Source organism: Bombina bombina, chromosome 1 (assembly GCF_027579735.1).
Source record: "Bombina bombina isolate aBomBom1 chromosome 1, aBomBom1.pri, whole genome shotgun sequence".
In the NCBI taxonomy this organism is placed as follows: Eukaryota; Metazoa; Chordata; class Amphibia; order Anura; family Bombinatoridae; genus Bombina; species Bombina bombina.
The window spans coordinates 1487776133-1487796231 of record NC_069499.1 but is presented as its reverse complement, the minus strand read 5'-3'; the positions used below and the strand labels follow the sequence as shown (position 1 = coordinate 1487796231).

Sequence of the window (20099 nt, the reverse complement as noted above, 5' to 3'; positions counted from 1 at the left end):
GGGCATTGCCCTAAAAAGGGCATTCAGCTCTTTTACACTGCCCTTAAAAGGGCATTCAGCTCTTTAACAGTACCCAAAAGAACTCTAAAATAACAAAAACCAACCCCAAAAAAAACAAAAAAAAACCTAACACTAACCCCAGAAAATCTACTCACGGTTTCTGAAGTCCGGTCATCCATCCTCATCCAGGCGCGAGAAGTCTTCATCCAGGCGGCGACACCTTCATCCATCTCGGAGACGTCATTTATCTTCATTCCGGCAGCGTGGAGCGGAGCTATCCTGGATGGCGATGACATCCTGCGTGGAGCGTCCTCTTCATACGATCATCGCCATACACTGAAGTTGAATGCAAGGTACCCGTTTCAAAATAGCGTACCTTGCATTCCTATTGGCTGATTAGATTCTTAAAATTGTCCCATCAGTTTCCTATGGAAGAGGAGACTAGTGAAGACCCTAACATTATCATTCCTCCAGAGAGAATTATTGCACACATCTTTACCTCTCTTCTTAAGAAACTTCAGGACTCTAAGCAGCATATACCAAATGCTTGTAAGCCACCTCAAAATAATCTCTACGTTTCTTGTCCTTTAGCTAGATATAATGTCTTGGGCTCCTTATAATAAGTTGTCTTGTCATACAGGAGTAAAATACACACTGAAGAGGCTTATTGATCATGTTTGGTGGCCGTCAATTCACAAAGATGTCCAGGAATATGTGTCTTCTGGATTTCTTCATTCATTACCAGTACAACGAGTACCATGGTCCCATTTAACAACAGACTTTTTCAACTCTATATAGCTAGTTGTCAAAAGATTCTTCCTCTCAGCACATTTTATAGCACTGCCAGGCCTACCTTCAGCAAAATAACTTGTTAGGCTCTTTATCCTTTATGTTGTACGATTACACGATCTTCCTACTGACGTGTCAGACCGAGGGGTACAATTTGTTTCTTTGTTTTGGAGAGTGGTCTGTAAAATGTTGTGAACCACTGTATCTATGTCTTCAGCTTACCACCCACAGACTAATGGTCTTTCAGAACCCACTAATCAGCCTATGGAGGTGTGTTTTTGAGTGTACAGTAATGCCTTTCAGAATAACTGGTCTATTTTATTGCCTCTTGCACATTATACAAAATAGAACAGCTCTCTTAAAACTACACTTGCTTACACTGCCCTGGTTATCGCTCTTAAACCTACCCTTGGGCTCCAACTCTTTCCAATATGCCAGCTGCCAATCAACATTTATACTTTTTGTCTGCCATTGGCGTTGTATTTAGCAGATCCTGAATAAATCTTCTACTACTGCTAAGGCTGCCGCCGACAAAAAGAGAAGAAAACAACCTAGAAACAGAGTTGGTGATCGAGTTTTGCTCTCCAGGAAGCATCTTCAACTTAAACAAGATTCTGCTAAGCTAGCACCTCACTTCATAGGACCCTATACTTTTGGGGTATGCATTAATCCTGTGGTTTACCATTCAGCTCTTACAACTACAATAAAGGTCAATCCTGTCTTTTTTACATTTCTTTGTTCAAACAGGTTACTGTAACACATTTTCCTCACCCTGTCAGATCTCCTATACATCAGATGGTCTCCCTTGAAGTCTCACAAATTCTAGCCTCTAAACATTGAGGTAAGAAGGTACAGTACCTTGCAGATTGGAAGGGGTATCTAGTGTCAGACCGATCATGGTGTAACAAGTACACTGTTTTCCTGGCCGGGTCCATTTCTTCACCAGCGTCAGGTGGAATCAATCACTGAGAGGTCCAACTCACCACAAATCCATACTAGGACACTGCAAATTAAACATAGTAACCAAGCAGGAACTTTGGCTAAGAGAACAATGAGACTAATCTTAGTAGCTGAACTCTAGACTTTAATCAGCACCTACAACCAAAAGAACAATTAAAGGGCACTGAACCCAATTTTTTTATTTTGTGATTCAGACAGAGGCCTCTAGTTATCAATGTCTGTCGGACCTGATCCGACAGTGCGGATCAGGTCCGACAGACATCGCTGAGCTGCTGTGCAACGCCGCCTCCTGCAGACTCGCGGCCAATAGGCCGCCAGCAGGGAGGTGTCAATCAACCCGATCGTACTCGATTGGGTTGATTTCCGGCAATGTCTGTCCGCCTGCTTCATAACTGCTGTTTCTGGCGAGCATGCAATTTTAAGTAACTTTCTAATTTACTCCTATTATCAAATTTTCTTCATTCTCTTGGTATCTTTATTTGAAAAAGAAGGCATCTAAGCTAAGGAGCTGGCTGTTTTGTTGTCAAATTATTTTTTATTTTGTTCTACTCTTTGGCTCCATCTTTTTTTTTTCAGGTGTTGGTTATTGGCAAACTCATCAGCCTATAAATACCTGAAATTCCCTTTCATCTCAGCCCTTGTGCAGAGCTTATCTCTGCCTGTTCTTTCTTGTGAATTTTGTGTATTTTCTGTTCATTTGTTTGTTTTTTTACCTTTGCTTGAATTTCTGACCATTCTCTTGCATGCCTATTCTGCTTGTTTGCTTCTTGACTGGATTTGACCCTCTGCCTGACCTTGACTCTGATTTTTGGACATTGATTTTGTTATTTTTACTTTTGACCTGCAGTCACTTACAGCATTTTCTGTCATCGGTCCATTTTCTAGTGTTGTCCTTCATACTGCCTTTTCACCTGATGCTGGTATTAGAAGACTACTTGCCAGGAAATTGGTCTTGCAGCTGTGCAGGACATAACATACATATTAAGTTATTTAATAGGTCGATCACAATCCTTTAGAAAGACCTGTCAAATGATTGATCTACAAACATCCTCCTAGACATTAATGGAGGTTTTCTGTAGGAAATCATGAGATAAACTTTTCAATAGTACTTTAATTTTCCCTAAATCATTTTCAAACCATTTTAGTAACACTCTTTGAACCCTTTCTAAATCATTTATATTGTTATCAGAAGTTTACAGTCATACAGTTTTTTAGCTATTATTTCAACTTCTAGACAATAACTTCATTAATCATATGCCTTATCTAATTTTCTTCTCTGACTGCTCTTTAAATCTACAGAATTCATCATATCAGTGATGCAAAATAATTTTCATATTCTGTTGATCCTCTCTATCATGGCACAAATACTGTATCCTGCCCCTGACCATACAAATTCCTACCTCTATAAAACTCTCACTCTTGAGCAAATTGTTCAAATTATAAATTGTGATTTCTTACACCTCAGCCCTAAAACTCTTTTAAAAAATTATACTTTCCATTTTCAACTCCCATATTAGCTTTTTTTCCACATATTTTGTTTCCACTGTAACTAGCTTCAGTATTACTACAAGTGACAATTCTATGACCTCCATTTGTTTGTAGACCAATTTAGTTTCTGTCTACTAAACCCCACCAATTCATCAGTTACAAAGGCCACACTTTTCATTTTCTACTAGACTTCTCGGATAGCTTTTTGTGCAAAATGTTAACTCACTTATCCTTTGTAATAATGTCTTACATACTTTCTAACCTTAAAGATCATTTAAAGTACCTCTTTTGCTCATCTGATCCTATCTGTTGGCTACCTCAATGCTCTTCCCTGGGCCCTCCACTATTTTCTTACAACATCAATTTTCTTAGCTAGCTTGTCAGTACCCTTGGCTTTTAATACCATTTGCACATGGGTAACACCTAAATATGTCCTTTGGATCCCAGGGCTCTTACCTTTTCTTTTGTAACATGTAATTAAATGCTAACCTTTAATCTCTTCCTCAATTTCTTCCGATCCCTTTAAAGGGCACTAAGCACTAAACACATTTCATGCACCTGCCTCTAATCATGGGTGCTGCCATTATGGAACCTAGGTTACTCTGTAGGTATCTGAAGGAGAGTTGCTGCACATGTGCAAACAGGTCAGCACTGGAATGTAGTGAAAGATAGATTTCAAAGTAGTGGCACACATGACTTGCGGTGGGTGGTGAATAACCTCAATACAATGCTTCTAAAATGTGTTTAGCATTTAATGTTCCTTTAAAGATAAACATTACAAGGACAGAATAATTACTAACCCTTTTCCTTGAACACTCCCCTTTCAGCAAACACTCAAATTTATTGTTGTACAGTAAACCTTGATTGTTCCTTTATGTTCTGTTTCCAATCAATTGCTAACTCCTAGTAGAATTTAGAACATCTCATTAGGGGATTTACAAATTAGTATTTTTATTTTCTGTGGACATATAGGGAAGATGGTTTGCATAGACAGGTCATTAGTGATCATATTTCCCCCCTGTTTTAGATGGATCAATGGTATCATTTAATACCTGATACCATTAAATATAAAACATCTGCAGAATTTAGCAGTGAATAAGGAGGAAACATTTGAGGGGAGTTAGCTTTAAAAAAACAAACAAACAAAAAAAAACCTCAGAGGCTCAGAAATTTATACTCAGATAGCATAAGCATTATTGTGCTTTTCTTCTCCAATTATTATTTTGCTGAATACTCTTAAAGGGACAGTCTAGCCCAAAATACACTTTCGTGATTCAGATAGGGCATGTAATTTTAACAATTTTCCAATTTACTTTTATCATCAGTTTTGCTTTGTTCTGTTAGTATTCTTAGTTGAAAGCTAAATCTAGGAGGTTCTTATGCTAATTTCTTAGACCTTGAAGGTCGCCTCTTATGTGAATGCATTTTGACAGTTTTTTTACCACTAGAGGGTGTTAGTTCATGTGTGTCATATAGATAACACTGTGGTCACGCACGTGTCGTTACTTAGGAGTCAGCACTAAAATTCTAATCTGTCAAAAAAACTAAAATAAGGGGACAGTTTGCAGAGGCTTAAATACAAGATAATCACAGAGGTTAAAAGTATATAAATATAACTGTGTTAGTTATGCAAAACTGGGGAATGGGTAATAAAGGGATTATCTATCTTATAAAACAACAAAAATTCTGGTGTAGACTGTCCCTTTAAACCATGAAACCTATTCATTTTCAAAACATAAAAAACATAGCTGTTTAATATGTCAATACAGATGTTTGTACAGTCTCAGATAATACCTCCATTCAGAAACAGCAATTTGCCTGTTTTTCCGAGTGGTCATTTTATTAAACTGCTTAAATGATATGCAATTATATTTTAATTAAAGGGATATTAAACCCAACATTGTTCTTTCATGATTCAGATAGAGGATGCAATTTTGAACAACTTTCTAATTTACTTCTATTATACATTTTTCATTGTTCTCTTGGTATCTTTGGTTGAAAAGCAGCGAAGTTAGCTTAGGCGCTATATGGCAGCAGTTTTGCAAGAATGGTATCCATTTGCAAGAACACTAGATGGCAGCACTATTTCCTGCCATGTAGAGCTCCAGGTGTCTACCTAGGTATCTCTTTAACGCAGAATATCACAGGAACAAAGCAAATTTGATAAAAGAAGTACATTTATTTTTTTTTTAAATGGTTTGCTCTGTCTGATTCACAAAAGAACATTTTTGGGATTCATTTCCCTTTAAAGATTTCACTTTTTGTTTGGGACGGAGTCTTTTTGCGTGCGTTGGGCAGCACTTATATTACAAGTTGAAAGTAAAACGTTTTCACAGACTGGGGCAAGATTATTAAAGGCCGACACTATAAAGTGTTGAAATATAAAACTACCAAAAGTTTGAGAACAATGCCCCAGAAGGAAGATTTACTGGTAGATTCACTGGTAGTCGTGGACTTTAATGAATGGTTTAGGCCAGGGGTCAGTAACCTTGGGCCCCCAGATGTTTTGGAACTACATTTCCCATGATGTTGAGACACTCTTTAGGCTTTCTGAGCATCATGGGAAATGTAGTTCAAAACATCTGGGGGCCCAAGTTTGCTGACCCCTGGTTTAGGCAATGCCAGGTTTTATTTTTAAAAACAGCATATTTGTAACTGTTGAAATAATAAATATTTGTACACAGCCACTAGTTTGAGTCTAAAACAAGAATGTTAAAAATAGGGATTTTATGATTCTGTAGGGAGTTTGGCAGTTAATTTAAATTTTATCTCTAGCTAATAATTTGTGCTGATTCTACATTCAGAAAATGCTAAACTATTAAAAATTATAGCTACAACATGTTACTCTAAAACAATGAGGGGAAATAAAGCTTCTATTATTGAACATGCATGAGATCACTGATGATGCACTTTTTTTTCCTGTTTTTGTCACAAAGACCAAAAGAAAATATATATGTGAGTGTTCTGATCAACAATAAGGGGTTACATAGGATTCAAGAACAATTTTGAAAAGGCCTTTATCTTTTTAAAATATTTTTTATTACAATTTTTAAAAAAGATTAAGCAATAACAATTATAGAGGAACGTTACAGGTGACTATTGAGTTATTAGAATAAGAGTACTCAACTTTCAAATCTTACAGGTTCATACTCAAAACAAATAGAACAGTAGTTATAGGAAAGTCATATATACTTACAACTTGTGAGGCCCAAATAATTGCAGTATAAAAACTTCCTTGTTACAGGTAATATATAACTAGAGTAAAAAGTGGGAAAAAATGGGAATAATCTATCCTTTTTCATCTTGAGTATACAAATAGCATTATAGGATCACATCTCAACACTTTCATGGGATGCCTCTATTTACATTTTCCAAGGCTAAGTATACAACAATTGCTCTGTTTTTCCATCAAGTATGCTGCTTGTCCTTTGGAAGAAATATTTAACTTTCCAATTAAAAGGGAGAAACATGGTATTTCCCTCTTCCAGTAATGAGCAATACATATTCGAACTGTCGTGCAGATCATGGCTGCTAGTTTATTATTAGATGATGAGAGTCCCTGAATAGGGCTGTGTAACAGGGCCTGCTCAGGTGTCAGCTAAATGTGTTTATAAAAAAAGAGCCAAACAATCTGGAAGTTTGTTCCCAAATTTGTGCTACAGGTTATCTCAAGCATTTGTTTTTGTTTCCTGAGGAATATGGATGTCTATAGCTTTGTACTTGTCTTTGTTAATTGTATCTCCTGACAATGGAGGAAGAGACAGCAGAGGTTTCTTAATAGTAAGAATTACATCATCTGCAAAAGAGCTAGGTTGTATTCAGTATCTCTTGTTTTTCCCTGTAATGTCTGGACACTGCTTAATCCTGGCTGCAAAGCGTTCAATGCATAAAGCAAAGAGCAAGGATGAAAGTGGACACCCTTGTCTTGCACCCTTTTTAATCACTGTTTTATCAGATTAGTACCTTGCTATTTTTGTGAATGCTGTGGGGCAAAATAGATTGCTGAAATAGCATTATAATATTTACCCTGTATGCTCACTGCACTTAAGACTTCAAACAAATAATTCCAACTGACCCTATAAAAATGCCTTCTCTACATCCAACGCAAGGAGCAGAGAAGGCATTTTTATGACTGAAGGTCGATTGTCCTCCAAATATTATCTGGAGCTTCCCTGTTCTTGATAAACCCAACTTGATCTGGGGGAATAAGTTATAAGTTATAGGTCTATAGTTTACAAGTTTTGCGCTAAACAGTGTGCGAAACTAATGCCAATAAAAGTTACGTTATTTCCCTCTCCATAGCGCTGCCATTATGAGTTACTGAAAAGCCTCCTTGTGCGTGCGATATGGCAGTGTTAAGCTCTATACCGCACAAAATCCAAGGGCTGCTTTGAAGTGCTCATGCACGCTTTCCCCCATAGACATCAATGGGGAGAGAGTGTTAGAAAAAAAACACCTGAAGTGTGGAATGAAAAATCTCCGTAACACAACCCTATTGATGTCACTGGGGAAAAAACAGTTATGTTTAAACCTAACACCCTAGCATAAACCCCAAGTCTAAACACCCCTAATCCACCGCCCCCGACATCGCCAACGCTATTAAAAGTTACTAACACTTATTCCGCCTTTCACAACATCGCTGACACTATAATAAAGTTATTAACCTCTATTCCACCGCTTCCCGACATCGCCGACACTATGATAAAGTTATTAACCCCTAATGCACATGTCTAGTTTCTTGAAAGTTAATAAATGTTTCTGGGAGATTTCAAATGCATAGATTTGGTCATCTTGTCCTGTTTTCAAGGTCTTTAATTTGGGTTTCTAACTTTTGGATATAGATTTGGTGATCTTGTATAGCTGGAAAGAGGGAGTTTCTCTGCTAAATTATCTAACTACTCCATCTTATCTCAAAAATGTGTTGCTTAAGATCTGTAAGTGAAACCTTTGATTCCTCCTGAAAATGGGCTTTGATCTGAAGAAGCAGCTCTTGGTTAGATGTATCTTAAGTGGGAGAGTGGGCCGAAGGAGTTGAATTATACTGGGGGCCATACCCCTAGGACTTGGAGACTGTATCTACTTATTGTTTCTTCAAAAGGGATTTCATAGTTTGTGTACTTTTTTCATATTTATGCAGTGTACATTCAGAGACAGAATCACTATTCCACTGATGGTGATCTCATAAGTAGTCAGCCGAGTTTGTGTAATACCTTGCAATGTCTACCATATAACTTAGGTTACTGACTATTACATAATGTTCATAGATCTATTCTGAAATTCAGGGGGTAGTGGATTTGAAAATGTATACAATTTGAAAGCAAATCTTCATAGGATGAACTGTTTATTGGTGTCTCATTTACCCTCTCATCGCATCTTCAAGGCAATCAAGATAAAGAGATTTCAGATTTTATCCGCTAAGAATATTCAACAAGAATTGCATTTATTAACAGTCCAGATGTTTAATCCATAATTAAGTGCAAATTGCCCCTTGAAATAACACATGGGTTCAATAATTAGCGAGACGCATTTTTCAGTAAATAATGCAATAAACACAAACATTTCTGGGGATTATATTACTCCTGCTACATCCAGGAAACTTCTCCTTGTGCAGCTTACCTTTATAAAAAAAATGTGGCTTAATGTCCCCAATATATAAAATCAGGAGATTAAACTCTACAGGAGAAGTTGTTAGTTTAGCAATAATAATGCACATGGGGGATATGCACATCTACTTCTTCTTAGTATAAAGTGAAATTCTTGCCCCCACAATGCTGTACCAACATTATGAATCCCTGTCAGTCCTACAAATCAGCTTTTGTGGACTAATAAGCACTGTAGCTTTTTTATCAGATATCATCACATGGCAGCTTCATAGGGAAAAAAATATAACGACACAGTCTTTTACATATGAGCTGCTGGAATTTTCTCCTCCTTTCACTTATGTGCCCACTCACCCACTATATGGCTGAGTGCTCTTCCTCCATTGGGATCTTTGAACTTATGGAGGACTTCAGTTTCCTACAGCTTGCCTGGCTACTAAGAGTAAGTGGCCTCTGTGCTTGCTAACTCTGCCGCAGTTCAGACCTCTGCCAACTCCCCATGTTCTCTCCGCAGTGAATTGTTATATAAGTCTCCTGAAATCATGTCAACAGCATCCCACTGCAGCGAGGAATGTCCTGAAGTCTGCCCAAGTCTGTGCTGACCTTGTTACCTCTGCCTGAATGTGTATTTAATAGCTTGTTTAGCGAAGCTCAGCCATGATGCATCTAGTCTCCTCCATGGCTAGCTCCACACCTCTTTTAAAGGTATTTTTTAAAAAGCACTAACCTAAAAACTGTAAAAGGTAATTAGGTGTGAACATTTGTAAGTTTGGGATTAGGAGACAGAGAAATATAATACAGGAGAAAGAAAAAAGCAAAGGAGTAAGCATGAGAGCTTCTCTCAATCCACAAAATACCATTTATTTTAGTTCACAGTACCATTAAAGGCATAATATTTTAATATTTCTTTACACTCTATATTAAGATCTTCACACAATTGATTTCAGTTTATGAACCAGGGAAAAAACCTGATAATTGTGTAAACTTTTATACCTGAAATGTAATTAGGAACACAAAGTAACAATCAAGAATATCTGCCATTTCTTTTGGATTTTGCATGCATGCCAAAGCTATGTCTATTATAGAGGAGAACAACACCGGCTGACAGAAGAATACAAATATATTTCTAGGTGGTCTTGGCCTTTAAACCAGCATGGACAGTTACCTACAGCTGAAGGGTATAGTGTACTAAATATTACTGAATAGAGACTGCAAACGTGAGGATGTCATAAGATCTATGCATATGATTTAAAAAGAAATTGACCCTAATCAAGTTAACTTTAGACAGAGAGATTTTAAATAATATACTGTATGAGCATTTTATGGCATATCTCTCCATCCAACCATGTGATCAATTTTGTTTCTTTAGAATCAATAATGTTAAGAAAATCTACAATGACAAAGATAAGAAAGTTGAAGCACTAAGAGGTAAGATTTATTGAGTATTAAATGAAAATATTGATGTAGAATATTGCTACAAAATAAAAAATGAATGGCCTGTGTTTTAATAAATGTATTTTGATTTAAATATTCATTCAATCTTTCTGTGGAAGTTAAAATAATAAAATAAAAAACCCATGTTTTCTTTTATGACATAGTTTCAAATAATTGCTCTGGGCAAAATAAAGAACTATCTAATAGGCCTATTTATCAAAGGTCTTGCGGACCTGATCCGACAGTGCGGATCAGGTCCGCAAGACCTCGCTGAATGCGGAGAGCAATACGCTCTCCGTATTCAGCATTGCACCAGCAGCTCACAAGAGCTGCTGGTGTAACGCCGCCCCCTGCAGATTCGCGGCCAATGAGCCGCCAGCAGGGGGGTGTCAATCAACCCGATCGTACTCGATCGGGTTGAATTGTGGCGATTCCTGTCCGCCTGCTCAGCAGCCTAATACAGTATATATATATAATTAGTAAATTTTAGTCAATTCAATTCAAGTAAGCTTTATTGACAGTCAATACAACTGTATTGCTAAAGCTATAGGCACAATAATAACAATCAAAATATCACTGAGAACAACAACCTGCATGAACAACAAAACAGCAACAAGTGCAAAAAATAAAAATGAACAATGAAGAAAAAATTACAAAAATACAGTACAGTGGTACACCAAAGTGAACAACAACAATAGTACACAAATACACACATGCATACATACATACACATACAGACATATACGCATACACATATGTATACATACACAAACACATACATACACATACACATATGTATACATACACAAACACATACATACACATACACATATGTATACATACACAAACACATACATACACATACACATATGTATACATACACAAACACATACATACACACATGCACACAGACATAAACATACACATATGTATACATACACATACTGATATAAACATACACACATACACATACAGACATATACACATACACATATGTATACATACACAAACACATACATACACACATGCACACAGACATAAACATACACATATGTATACATACACATACTGATATAAACATACACACATACACATACAGACATATACACATACACATATGTATACATACACAAACACATACATACACACATGCACACAGACATAAACATACACGCATGCATGCATACACATACAGATATAAACATACACACATACACATACATATACGCATACACATATGTATACATTCACAAACACATACATAGACAAATACAAACATACATACATACACATACACACATGCATACATACAGACTACAGAGATAAACATACACACATACAGATATACACACATACACATATGTATACATACACAAACACATACATACACAAATACAAACATACATACATACACATACACACATGCATACATACAGACTACAGAGATAAACATACACACATACAGATATACACACATACACATATGTATACATAAACAAACACATACATACACAAATACAAACATACATACATACACATACACACATGCATACATACAGACTACAGAGATAAACATACACACATACAGATATACACACATACACATATGTATACATACACAAACACATACATACACAAATACATACAAACATGCACACATACATATTCATACAGACATACACACATAGACATACACACACATATACATACACATGCATTCTGGCTACTAATTTTTGCTTAAGCCTATTGTTTATTAAATTATTAAACAGGTACCAATGTTACTGCCTTAGTAACCCTAACTATGGCATCTCCCCATCAAAATTAAACCCACCATCCAACACACCAATCAATCATAATTGTAAACTGTAAGCTAAGCTTCCTATACCACAATTAACCCTAAAAACACCGGCCCTGCCTTGTACTACGAAACAACCATGGTTCTACATGCAACAGCTGGCTACACTAGAATCCCCATCCAGACTAAGTAATCTCATATCTCAGCTACCCTACCCTACAGAAACACCTTCAGAGCCCACTCCCTAATTAAATGGACCCCTGCATTAGCATAGCACCCAACAATGCTAATTGATAATAATCCCTAAAGTTCTAGGATCTCTGAGTCCTACTTTAACACCATGTATGAATGATCCTTCCTCTTACCCCAGAATCAGCTCTTTTTCTCTTCATCTTCATCACGTCAGTCAGTGTCCCTGACCGGTCAGTGTCCCTGACCGGTCTTTCTGTGCCAGGAGGCCTGCTCCTTACCCGTGCTTCTGCACACACACTGTGACACACAGGCAGCACCTGCTGGCTGACTCCTCCCTCTTCGTCTCCAGAGTCTCCAGTCATGTTCCTTGTGCTGTGAAGGAACATAACAGCTGGAACTGGTCTGGAGGTGGAGCAAATAGTGCCAGTCCAGCAGCATGCATGCCATGATTGCATGGTGGGGAATATTGGAGTGCCGCCCGTGGTGCTGAATGCCGCATAAAAACTGAGAGATGGCACGAGGCACGTGTTGTGGTGGTATGTGGGTTGGTTCAACTAACTTCCAATTGAACATGGGGTTGGGTCAGCAAGGCGTGCTGCCGCTGCTCAATTAGCCAATCACCCTCAGCCTGTCATTCTCATGTGATTTTAAAAAAAAGTCACCTCACCGGCCCAGTCCAGATTAAAAAAGATACAAAAATTAAAAAAAAAATACTATTCAGGAGTGCACTCAAGCAAGAAGGGACCAATTCATGGCGGCACACCTGATGATCTCTCACGGCACACTAGTGTGCCGCGGCACAGTGATTAAAAATCACTGACTTAGTAGAAGATAAACAGCTATATCACAAGATTAATTAACATACTTTGCATTTTTATTTATAGGTCTAAACTTGGATATTTATGAAGGACAAATAACATGTTTACTTGGCCACAGCGGAGCTGGAAAATCAACATTATTGAATATACTAAGTGGAATGTGCCCGGCCACCAGTGGTAATGCATACCTCTCTAGATACTGTTTTTTTGAAAGAAGAATAGATATTTTGAAGCCTAAAGATTATGAGGCCCATTTATCAAACTCCGAATGGAGCTTGAGGGCCCGTGTTTCTGGCGAGTCTTCAGACTGACCAGAAACAGCAGTTATGAAGCAGCGGTCTAAAGACCGCTGCTCCATAACCCTGTCCGCCTACTCTGATGAGGCGGGCAGACATCACCGGAATTCAACCCGATCGAGTATGATTGCTGTCCACTGCTCAGAGAAGGTGGACCAGTTAAGGAGCAGCGGGCTTAAGACTGCTGTTTCATAACTGCTTCATAAGTGCTGAATCAGGGGCATCAGAGGCCATTGATAAATCTCCCCCCTAGAGTTAAGAGAGTAAATTGTGTAATGCAAAAATAAATATTACAAAATGTTTACCTATGAGGTGTGTACCAGTATTGGGAGAATGTCTATTCATGTTTCACATTATAGAACCTTCTAACTCTTGTATTGGAAATATTATTGTAAGTTGCACACTTTCTTAAGGAGTTTTGAATTCCTTTTTCTGACTGGTTACTGCACTCACTATCTTCAGACTTCATGAGCAGTACTTCTCCAATTACTGCTTGGCTTGGATCCATTTAGCAAGTTGACAATTTTTGTTACCTGTAATTACACTCTGAACTTCCCTGATCAGTGTTTTTCCCCTTTGGCAGGAATTATATGAAAAAACCTTTAAACTTGCAATTCACTAGATTATTCTGAGGAATCTGTTTTTTTTTATTATCATTAACCTTTAATACATATCTGTTACATGAAAACCATGTTTTATTCCTTTCATTATTCAGACAGAACATACAATTCTAAAAAAAAACTTCCCAAATTACTTCTGTTATCTAATTTGCTTCTTTCTCTGGTAACCTTAATTGAAAAGCATACCTAGTTAGGCTTGGGAGCAGCAATTCACTACTGGGAGCTAGCTGCTGATTGGTAGATGCACATATACAGTATGCTTCTTGACATTGGCCCAGTCAATGTGTTCAGCAAGTTCCCAGTAGTACATTGTGGCTCTTTCACAAGGGATAAAGCAAATTTGATAATATACTGTAAGTAATTTGGGAAGTTGTTTAAAATTGTATGCTCTAGCATCGTAAAATAAATTTCTTTCCTATGACATAGAGAGTCCACAATTTCATTCCAATTATTAATGTGATATTCAACTCCTGGCTAGCAGAAGGAGGCAAAGAGCACCCCAGCAAAGCTGTTGAGTGTCACTTCCCTTACCCATAATCCCCAGTCATTCTTTGCCCTTGTCATGGGAGGATGTGCAAAGATGGTGTCTAAAGATATTTAATCCTTTGATGGGTATTGGGGTCAAGCTGTGTCCATGTGAATCTCTTTAGTAAGAGTATTGGTGGCGGTGAGGTGGTATTTGCTTAACTTCTAACATCAATACTACCCCTCCATAGAAAACCAGGGTTGGTTAATATGTTTTTTTCTTTGTCTACAGGTCCTTGTCAGAGGTGAGTGTCTCTGTCACACCTAAGAAGCTGTTCCTGCCCTGCAGCTGCCTGGATCCACAGGTAAGTGCTCTTCTAGGTTTGAAGGAAAGCACTTCAGGGTTAATACTAGAAGAATAACCCCAATGGATTGTAATTGGGACATTTTTATCCATTTATACTGGGATAACATATGAGGGCAGCACTGCAGGCACTTTTATTTGTGTGGAGAAGCTAAGGGGTTAATAATATCTCCTTTTTAATGAGAGTGCGACAGCTCTTTATCTATAGATGGATAATTTAGTGTTTATCTGGCAGAGAGCAGACTTCTTGCGGTTGTGTAGTGTTTATTCGTTTAAACGTTTCATGCACCATATCAGAGAAGCTGTTAGAAGCCGTTAATTTCTGTCAGTAGTGCAGCGTAATTCGCACACTTTTTCGGTGTCGCATTTATTTTTAGTTGCAGTCACATGACTGCTTTCCTCTTTTCCGAGTCAGATCTTGATAGTCTCTTCCGATCGGAGAGCGGAGTCCTTGCGGTTAACTGAGCCTTTAGTCATTTGCAAGGAGAGTTCCTTTGCGGCCAATATTGTCTTCTTCTACCCTGTGCTCACAGAGGATAGTTCTCTCCTGCTCACTGGTAGGGTAAGCGTTATAATGGTTCCTCCTGAGAGTGTTAGATTTTCTGCAGTATTAAAAATGTAAGACTCTATCTGGCTAATTATTTCCATTCATAAAGAGGGAAGTAGTTTTTAATTAAGGTTAAAGAACTGGTTCTGTGTTTGAGTTTAAATTGATTAATTTCTTTTTCTTTTGGGAACCAATTCATTAATATGGACTCTGAGGATAATATATACTGTATATTTAATAATATAATATATTTCCTACCTTTTTCCCTCAGGTTGCACATGTTACCCTGCAACATAACTCTATAATGCCATATAAATTGTGTTTCCTGTAAAAATTTTGAAAGAGGTTGATGGCATGCTTTCACGTAGTGAAGAGTGGTTATTTATATGTTTGCTATATTAATGTTTTTATAGCAACTGAATTGTTCCTAGGAGAGATTCTGTGGTCAGTCTTTTATTTGGTTTTACTCTGTGTTGCATAGTTTAGCGTACCTAGCCCCGTATTGGGCCTCTGACCTATTTGTACACAGAGCTACCTGCACATAGACTGTATATTGCTATCCAGAACTAACATTCCAGTTACTTTATTATATAGAATAATGTAATTCATCTCCACGTCAGATCAAACTAGCTCTTAGTAAGTCAGAGAGCATTATGATATTCAAGGATATTATGCCGTTTATGACTACCATAGACCCGTAGGATGCGTATCTTTATGTTCCCATTCACAGGGAACATCATAAATTCCTGCGGCTTGCCTTTCTAAACAAACACTTCCAGTTTGTGGCTCTTCCCTTTGGCGATGGCCAGATCTCAGGGAATAGCGGTGGTGCCTTTTCTGAATGACATCTTGGTCCAACGCCATGTTTTCAGTTAGCAAGATCTCATACAGAGATGTTATTGTCTTCTACGTTCCCACGGGTGGAAAGTGAATCTGGAGAAGAGTTCCCTGGTGCCAGACACCAGGGTGTGTTTCTTAGGAATGATTATAGATTCTCTGTCTATGAAGATATTTATTATGGAGGTCAGAAAATCCAATCTTCTGACCTGCCTGTCACTTCAGTCATCAACCGGTCCATCTGTGGCTCAGTGTATGGAAGTAATTGGTCTGATGGTTGCTTCCATGGACATCATTCCGTTTGCTCGGTTCCATCTGAGACAGTTATGTATATTCAGACAATGGAACAGAGACCACTTAGACCTATCACAGAGGATAGCTCTGGATCCCCTAACAATAGACTCTCTATCTTGGTGGATTTTTCAGGACCATCTGTTTTAGGGTACATGCTTCCATCCTGGGTGATTGTGACACCAGACGCCAGCCTTTCAGGCTGGGGAGCAGTTTGGGGTTCTTTAAAGGCTCGGGGTCTTTAGACTCAAGAGGAGTCTTTTCTTCCGATAAACATCTTGGAGTTGAGAGCAATTTACAATGCCTTAACGGCCTGGTCTCAACTAGCTTTAGTCCAGTTTATCAGATTTCAATCGGACAAAATCACCTCAGTGGCTTACATCAAACACCAGGGAGGAACTCTAGAGTTCCTTAGAAATTAAGGAGGTGACTCGCATTCTCCAGTGGGTGGAGTCTCACGATTGTCTCCTCTCTGCCATCCACATCACAGGAGTGGACTACTAGGAGGCGAATTTTCTGAACAGGCAGACTTTTCATCCAGGGGAGTGGATAACTCTTAGGTGGAGGGTTCCGGAGTTGGATCTGATGACGTCTTGTCTAAATGCCAAGCTTCCAAAGTACAGTTTAAGATCAAGAGATCCACAGGCCACTCTGATAGATGCTCTAGCGGTGCCTTGGAACTTCAGTCTGGTATTCCTGTTCCCCCCGTTTGCTCTCCTTCCTTGAGTCATTACACGTATCAAGCAGGAGAGGGCATCTGTGATTCTAATAAGCTCCTGTCTGGCCTTGCAGGATCTGGTTCGAGGATCTGGTGAAGATGTAATTTCTTCCCCCTTAGAGGTTGCCTTTGAGAAAGGAACTTCTACTTCAGGGTCCCTTCCTACACACAAATCTAGATTATCTGAAGCTGACTACTTGGAGATTGAATATGAAAGAATAGATAGATAGGAGCGCCAAAAATCGGCAGGGTCTTATGTGATTTATAATTGTAGGTCTAATGCTAGACCCTGGGTTGGAATAGCATATATTGGATGTTTAGAAAAGTCTCTGTATAAAATTATGTATCACAAGGATAGGTTTAGATATTGGATATGAAGTGTTTATCAAAGAATTTTTTATTACAATTTGCACAAAATATCATATAATTAAAAACGATTGGGTACAATTGCACAGAATATTGTATAGTTAAAAAACAATTAAGTACATGGATCCATGTGGACAAAATCCTATTTCATATAGGTGTGTCCTAAAATGGTCTAAAAACAAATGTGGCTGTCTGAATGTTAAAATATGTGTGAGTCTCACATATACAGTATAATGGTGAGGTCGTTCTGATAAGTGACCTCTCTAATGTAGTTGACACAAAAATTGTGTTATAAAAGTACAAGATCACCAATATAACATAATATACGAATAAACAAAGATTGGTATAATGAGCAAAGATGTGAGCGTTGTGATCAAAAGATATTTAAAAAAAATTTAAAAAAATTAGTCTCCAAAGATGAGATCTACAAAAATAATTAAAGTGAGCATGTGAATAAATACAAATACAAATAAAAATGTGATCCACAAAAACATATATGTGTATATATTCAATCCAAGGATGTAAAAACAAATCGCAAAAACTTTCTTATAAAAATATTGAAAAAATGCTGAAAAAAACTTTTATGAACAACAGGTGTGTACACAGATTAGTAAGTGTGATTAAAAAGTAATTTTTGGGGGGGCGGAGCCAACTACCAAGGGAGCCAGACGTGTGTGCATGGAGCTCCTGGCTCTAAATTGACTGTAATCTTATCTATTAACCCTTGGATTCAAGTTCTTTTGCACTATAAGGAAATCTATTGATCTCTAATTGCCCTACAAGACCCTGCGGGTGCCCAGGAGGGTATTTCTAGCTTTCAGAAGCTCTGCATCAATATGGCTAAGATGGAGGCCCTGACCTGCTGGGCAGAGGATGTGGCGCAGCTCTTATACGAACATTTTGTCAGAATGGAAGCAACACTGTTTGAGTGTAGCGCTACAGCCCTCACTCCTGAACATGCTGCCCCCAGCCAGACTTGTGCCAACGCAGCTGCAGACCAGAATGTTGCCGATAGCACACTTGCTCATAGGTTCCTGTGTCGCCCGCCCGACTCCCTCCAGCATGGTGAGCCGTTTGGCCAGCGTTCCAGAGACCAAGCTGCTAGAGAGCCACACCTTTCACTGAAGGCGACAGAAGGTGACTACTTGACTACCCACTTTGTCCCTGGGCTGCTCGACGAGACGCGAGTCTATAGAAATATTCAGCCCCCGCTCCTAAAGCTACCTGCAGCTGCGGGGCTTGGAACGTTTGCCGATCGCGACTTTGTTTGTGGGGCCTCAGTGAAACTATTTGCAGCTCCCCTCCTGCTGTGCTCCTGCAGAGGCCTTGGCGGTGTCTGTGGCAACATCGATACATCTCCCACAGCTTCAGGTGCCCTGCATCAACGTGATGGAGATCGTGGAGTCCTCCTGCTTCATTTTAAGACCGGAGTGGGATAGATATGGATGAGCCTTATTGTGACTGTACACTTCTATTTGCTTGAACTAAGTCTCTGTTAAAGCCAGCATTGCTTTATACCTCCATAGCTGCAGGGACTAATACTTTCTTTCTCATGCTGTTGCCAATCCTGTTGATGCATTAGATGTTTACCTAGCCATCTTGAGAGCACGCTGTACAGTCCACTTAAGAAAATAGATGTTTTGTCCTAGTTATAGTTTTACTTATATGGAGAACATGCATGTCTTTATATTTTAGCCTGTTTTAGTGTGTAGCTGCACGACATTAAGACACTATTGTGGCCTAGCCATATCATTATTTACCATATTAAGTCTTTGTGTTATGACATGTTGTATATACTCTACCTTTCATTATTTGCAAGGAAGCCTTGTTGAGCCTTTGTACCGGTTTATTTCTACATATCTAGATGCTAATAGAATCTAGAATCACTGTTATTTTTATATGTCTATCCTAGTAGCTATATTATATTTGGACATGGACACACCTATTCCTTATTTTTGTTCTTATAGAGATGTTCTCATATATCTAGCTTGTTGGTATTTAATACACTTCAACTCAAAGCTCATAAAAATATCTACTTTCTCATTAGGTCAGCAGGACTGATCACTTATTCTAGTCAGCTGAGTATGTATCCATTGTGTACACCCTATCTCCTTTAAATATTGATCTTTGCAGCATGTATGTCATTAGATTCAATTTTTCTTCCCACTTCTATATTAAACCTCTTGGCTAATACCAATACTATTAATATATGGGGGTTGAGCTGCCAGCGGCCGGGGCGGCAAAACCCTCTCTCCCACCGCCTTAGCTCATTATAACTACTAAATCAATAGATGCCAATCTCTAAAACACGCTAGCTGTTTATTTATTTACTATATTCTGCCTCCCACCTCCCCCCCCCATCCCCCTTTCTAATAAGCCTCCCAATCTGGGAGAATTTGCTACGCGGTTTATCTTTCCTATACCGCTCCATAAATATCATACCATACCTACATATCATACCATAGTATTTTAGCTTAAAGATTGACGCCTCCTCAGTAGCCCTTGGCTTAAAATATTAC

At 38.4% G+C, this 20099-nt stretch overlaps 1 protein-coding gene across 1 annotated transcript in view; it reads left to right on the top strand.

Moving 5' to 3' along the window:
* Positions 1-20099, top strand: part of LOC128653786 (ABC-type organic anion transporter ABCA8) — a 405751-nt gene that overhangs the window by 75718 nt on the left and 309934 nt on the right. The window contains exons 11-12 of the mRNA XM_053707294.1: positions 10207-10265; positions 13143-13253. Coding sequence (XP_053563269.1) covers positions 10207-10265; positions 13143-13253 — 170 coding nt within the window. The remainder of the gene's footprint in view (positions 1-10206; positions 10266-13142; positions 13254-20099) is intronic.